We start from the raw sequence: 6,197 nt of genomic DNA, 5'->3' as shown, positions 1-6,197 counted from the left end.
GGACCAAATTGAATTTTTTAAAAACCACTGTACCAAATTGAATATTGACTATAAATATAGGGACGAAAAAGGTAATTAAACCATTATATAATATAGGAAAGTATAAATTATATAATATGTAAAAAGTAATAACATATATGTATTTATGTAAAATAAATGAACATATTGAATAGAAGTCATTAAAAGAATATGATATGAAAATATTTGATGAGAACAACATTGCAAAGGATGATTCTAATGTCTAAATGAACAATTTCCTCTATTATGACCTTCATTACGACAGTAAGAACTATTTTTTTGGCTTGTTTTGAACTGGTTGATCCATTTCATTACGCAAACGAGTTGTAATTGATCATCCCAAGTTTTTATGTCACATGTGGGGGTCAGGTATGAAATTTGGTCCAATATAAGTAGACCAATAATCCTCATTTCGAACGGGATGAAATTCAACTGGAAATGCCTTTTTAATCGTGTGGAGGTTGTAAACTAGATCAATAAATGTCTTCATTTGCAAATGACAAGAGAAACAAACGGCAATAACGTGACGACAGGGAAGTCGAAGAGCTTGGAAGTGGCCACAATCACACCACCAATCATTTAATCTAACTGTATATGACTGAGGTTGTCGACCATGTTGGGGGGTAGTTAATTCTTGGACATCAAATTCAGAATTTTCTACATTAAACCTTTCCACTAAACACATAGTCGAATCTTGTTCTTTTTTTCTAAATAAGGTTGTGATATCTTTTGGATAATAATGACTTGCAGGTAACAAGGTGTCTATTTTGAAGGCTCGCTCAACAAACCATGTTTTTGTTTTTTCAAAATTGCCTTAACCAAAGCGGAAATCGGTAAGGAGCGAGCTCCTTTAAGCATGAAGTTAATCCATTTCGCTAGATTTGTGGTCATATGACCATACCTCTTTCCCCCATCGTATGCTTGAGTCCATTTCTCTAACGGTATGCGATCTATCCAGGAAAATGCTTGCTTGAACTCATATCGCATAACTGATAGCTTTGCCTGTACTGTGGGTCGTTTCATATCATAAGCTGTCATAAAGAAGTAAATGAAATTAGTTAAATGGTAAAAGGTTATAATTATCTATGAGAGATGGTAAGCAATGTTATTATCCATGTTAATCAACTGTCGTTTGAGCTCGACATTTTTTTATTTTTTTTGTTGAAATTCGATGCGATATGGCGTATGAAATACATAGAAATGAGGTTGTCTCCTTCCCATCCAACTTCTTCGGATTGTAATGCTGAAATTATACCGGTTCCTCTATCAGAAATCATGGACAAATTTGGTTGAGGTGTCACATATTGTCGCAATAATTGGAAGAACCATATTAAAGCCTCCCGAGTCTCGCCTTCAACAATCGCAAACGCCAATGGAAATATGTTCTGATTCGCATCTTGAGCGATTTCGGTCAACAATGTTCCATGGTATCTTTCGATTAGAAATGTCTCATCAACTTGTACAATGGGCTTGCAAAAATTGAAACCATTGATGCAAGGCTTGAAAGACCAAAACACGCGATCCAACGTGTAACAAGAATTGCCTTGAACACCATCAATCATACAAGGAGAAGAAATATACTGCACAATTGTTCCCGTATTGCTCTTTTTAACTGCTTCCAACCATCTAGGAAGATCATTGTAGGATTGTTCCCAATTGCCAAATGCCAAAGCAAGAGCTTTCTGTTTTCCCAACCAAGCTTTTCTATATGTGATAGTATAACCATACAGATTTTTTATTTCTGCAATTAAGCTTTTAATTGGGACCGAAGGGTTTGCTTTTACTGAAGTCAGCACCATGGACGCAATATGGGTTGAGTCCAAATTAACATGGTCTGCCGAAAGATTTGTTGACAAACAACTATGTTGTGCATCAATTTTCTTTATCTCCCATTGACTTCGGATTTTACTAAAAGATGCATGTAATCTCCATTGGCACCCTCCATCATGATGTATGCACCGAGCCACATATTTGTCTAGCTTTGATTCCACGACAACAAATTTGTAACCGTTGTCTATGTGGTATTGTTTTATGGCATTCAATTTCGCCTCCTTTGACATGAAAGACATGTGTTCATTGAGGTCGCGGTTAATGTTACGTTCGGATTGACTGCTAGAAGGAATATACTGTGAAGAAGATCTGTTGAACTGATCTTCATCATCCAAATCAAAGTCGTAGTTCTCTCCATCTTCACTTATGTCGTCCACGATGTCTTTAATTATTGGTTCTTCATGTTGGCTTAGTGACGTTCCACTGACATTCCACCGACATTCCACATGTCCATGTGCATTTTAAAAGAAATAAAATGACCTTATACAAATATATATATATATATATATATATATTATATGTGTGTGTTGCCTAAATAGGAGGAAAAAAGATGATAAACAAGAATGTATTACCTTGACGATTTTGTTTGAACTTTACACTAGAAGGAGAAAATAATGTGTCCCACAAACTTTCTCCTTAATTTTTTTTTTACTTGGATACAGGAATTAAGACAAGAAAAAGTGTAGAACAAAGGATGAATGCATTTGTGTACAAGACTCCATTGTTGTTCCATTATATAGCAAATGTTGTGTCTGAATTAAATATAATTTTAACATAATTATTAAAATTTGTATTGAGAAGTCAAATCCTCAACAATCTCTGTGACATTTGTGTATAGAAAACTATCACGTGTGTATAGAAAACTGTTCATGCCGGTTGACCTAGCGCAAGAGCGTTGTCTCGTCACGATCTTCCTCACCAGCTTCATGCCACGTGCCCTTCAAGTCCACACCACAAATAGACTTTCTGGGAACCTGAAAAACACACGGTGGCGCCTCTGCGGTCGGTGGCGCTCCGACGCTCAAGTCAGTGACACGAACACCCAAAACTCAGAGAAAAATATACTCTCTAGAACCGTACGAAAGTGCACACAACCCTAGCAATGAGCCGTCATGAAAAAACGTACCTCTGCAAATTCTGTTAAGTTTACCCTTATAGCTAGGTTTTTTCTCTCTCCAGGCCGTTATGCTTTGGACGCGTGGCTCGCATTCAACCCTGCACATGTCATCATCTGGGCTGGGGTAGCAGGTAGTACCCAACCCTACACGTGTCATCTTCTGAGCTAGGATAACTCGAACGTCATTTCTATGTAGCATGCAGTTACGCGACCAAGTCCTCTATTCAAGGTGCAACCTAGCACGTAACACGCTCTGGAACGCCACCTGACAAGGCGAGTATCGGATGCAACAAAGTACGCCATCTCTGTGATATCGCCTGTCGCAGGTGCCACCTTCCTCTTTGCCACGCCATGCATGTTCTAACTGAGAGGAACTCGCCATCGACGAATGTCCACTCTGAGAATCCCGTCGTCGAGGAGCAAGCTGTTTACTCCAACTCATTTAACCTTCACGCCTCATGTTGGCGTAACAATCATCTTGACTGAACTCTCACACTTGAACTTCCTCGCCTGAACCCCCTACAGCTTCAACCGAGTTTACTGGGAAATCCGACGATGTGCTTCTGGCGGCGATGTCAGACGACCTGATCTTCCGTTATCTAACACGGCGACGACACCAACCTGGCGACAACCGGCGATGTGCTTCTTGTGGCGACAACCGATCATGTGCACTGCAGAATGTCACTCCTCCAAACGGCGACCATGTACACTTCTGAACCATCCCTCTTTCTCTATCCACGTGTCCTGCTGAACATGTCATCATACGTCATCACACCCGGTGCCCTGGTCGGTACACAAGTTTTGAGCTGTGATTTGATCAGCGAAAAGACTAAAGGGTCGAAATTTCGGCGACCTACGTGGCACCGTGCGTTGGCGCTCATACTGTTCACTGATTTGACATTTCACCAACCCCCTCGATCGCGCGACACGTGGACGCATCAACGACCATTACTCATTGCCGTTTGCGCTTCTCGCAACGTTCGAAATTCTTAAAACCTCTGCGCCACTTCACTGTTTCATTATCTTCTTCTTCACTCCAAACCCCCTGAATACTCCAGAGAAAATACTCCAGCGAACACTCCGTCCCCTTAATCACCATCTTTCTGAACGCTCTTCTGATCATCTAAAGGTAACTTTTTTTATCACTTCTACTGATATTTGCTGCATTTCAATCGGTTTGCATCATCCATTAACTGTCTGGAGCATACGTTGTGGGATGTTTTCTCTGGTTTTTCTTTTCTTTTCTGCGTTTAGGGTTTCTGAACCTTTTCTCTGCGAGCCCCCCTTGTTCTTCTATCTCCTTTCCTTCTGTTGAGTCTCTCCGCTTACAAACTCTCATATCTTCCCTTTTCGTCTTCTTGCTGCTTCTTCGATGGCTCGCTCAAAAATTACACAAAACCTCCTCCATCTCCTCGAAACCCTCCGGCGAACACCCGTAGGGCAAACCCCTCCTCCTCCCGCGACCCCCCAAGGGACCCCAATGTCCCTTCGAGCCAGGCCGTGAGACCCGCGCCTTCTCAACCCAACCAAGCGCAGCCAAACCACCCCACACCAGCGCAGCTGTGAGGCCCCTTCCCAACTACAAGCAATTATACCCGTGGGCCTCCGCAACCCTGCTGGGTGAGACTTTATCCATCAACTCTGAAGACGATATCCTCCGTCTCAAGAAAGGTGACAAAACTCACCTTTCTTTCAGCAAGGAACACGATGACAAAGTATCCGTGCACCCTTGTCCTCCTGGTGAGCCTATCTGCACTGATAACCAGGGAAGCGACGGCAGCCCCTTCTGCTTCATCTACGCCACCATGTTCAAGAAAGTGAAACTCCGATTCCCCTTCACCCGCTTCGAGAGGGAGCTCCTGACCGAGCTGGATATAGCCCCCGCCCAGCTTCATCCCAACAGCTGGGCGTTCGTCCGGGCCTACCAAATCGTATGCGCACACTTGGGGCATCCGGCCTCAGCGGACGTGTTCCTCTACCTGTTCGAGGCTAAGAACCCGGGCGATCGTTTATGGGTTAGGCTCAACGGGGTTGCCGGGAGGTCTATCCTTTCCATCTTCCAGCAAATTTTATAAGGATTGGAAGGGAAAGTTCGTTCGTGTTTGCTGCAACGACCGAGACCCCTCCCTCCTCGACGGGTTTCCCTTGTACTGGGTGAACAAGGGAAAGAAAGAGTCGATCTTCAGGAAGGCCAGGGAGCCGGAAAAAATGGGGGAGCTCGACAAGGACTTGTGCAACTTCTGGAAGAGAGTTGCCTCTTCCAACGTGACTCTACCTACTTCATCCATCATCGCCTACGTGTTTGACGAAGGCCAGCTGGATGTTCACATAGGTTTGTCTCTAAGTCATTGGGTTTCCCTAGTTTACACTTGCATCGCCCTGCCTTCACCTGATGTTGCCTTTCTGATTTGCGTATGGTTTTAACTTTCCCCATGCATCGTCATTCACTGCTTATCTTCCTGTGCATCGCTAACTGCCTGTGCATTATTAACTGTCGAACCTTTGTGCTGGTTGGTAACTGTTGGCCTCTTTATGCATATATGATGCTGGGGAAGGATAGGATGGCTGAGCTACACTCTATAGCCAAGCTCCACAATCTCGCGGCGGGCTCCCAAACTGTTCCGAACTCTGTTGCAGAGATCGCAGCTGCCCAAGGCCAATCTCTGCCAGTCGGCCCACCCGCTGCTGTTGTTCTTCCAGCCCCCCAGCGTAAGAAACTTCCACTCAAAAAGGCTAAGAGAAAAGCCCCCAGGGTGGTGTCGGACGAAGAGGCAGACGAAAGCACCGAGGATGGGCTAGTCTGCAAGAGGAAGAGGAGAGTTGCGATCGAGCCCCCAGCAACTGAGAGCGTCGTCCCAGACTTCGTCGAGAACCCCCCCAGCGCCTCCACGCCGTTCGAGTCCGCTGGGGACGTTCTTGCTTCAAACGCCTCAGTTGCTGAAGTTGTGCCTGAACAAATTGCCGATACGCAAGCCTCTTCTCAACCCGCCGAAGAACTTCCCTCCTCATCACCACGCCTCGAGACTCCCCTTGCCATCCAACCTCGCGAGGGTGGTGGTGGGCACCAGCCCCCACCTCCTCCTCCAACACCGGGCCTCCCAGCTTCCCTCCAAGAAGCCTTGAGAACTTTCAACGTGCGCCTACACGCCATGGCCGACGAGTGCCTCCCTCAAATCGTCGCCGAAAAGCTGCAGGGCTCCTTGGAGAAACTTGAGCTTGATTTTCGCATCCA

General features: G+C 44.7%; 1 protein-coding gene across 1 annotated transcript; it reads right to left on the bottom strand.

The window, feature by feature from the left end:
- Positions 1 to 370: 370 nt before the first annotated feature.
- LOC137809078 (uncharacterized) lies at positions 371 to 4,760 on the bottom strand. The gene is made up of 4 exons (XM_068610221.1): positions 4,651 to 4,760; positions 1,274 to 2,271; positions 832 to 1,049; positions 371 to 502 (listed from the first exon to the last, which is right to left on the bottom strand). The coding sequence occupies exons 1-4, from the start codon at positions 4,758 to 4,760 to the stop codon at positions 371 to 373; spliced, it is 1,458 nt and encodes a 485-aa protein (XP_068466322.1).
- Positions 4,761 to 6,197: the final 1,437 nt, after the last annotated feature.

This window comes from Phaseolus vulgaris, chromosome 2 (genome assembly GCF_051622355.1).
Source record: "Phaseolus vulgaris cultivar YP4 chromosome 2, ASM5162235v1, whole genome shotgun sequence".
In the NCBI taxonomy this organism is placed as follows: domain Eukaryota; kingdom Viridiplantae; phylum Streptophyta; class Magnoliopsida; order Fabales; family Fabaceae; genus Phaseolus; species Phaseolus vulgaris.
Note: the sequence above shows the minus strand (reverse complement) of the source record. Positions and strands in the feature narration are given on the sequence as shown.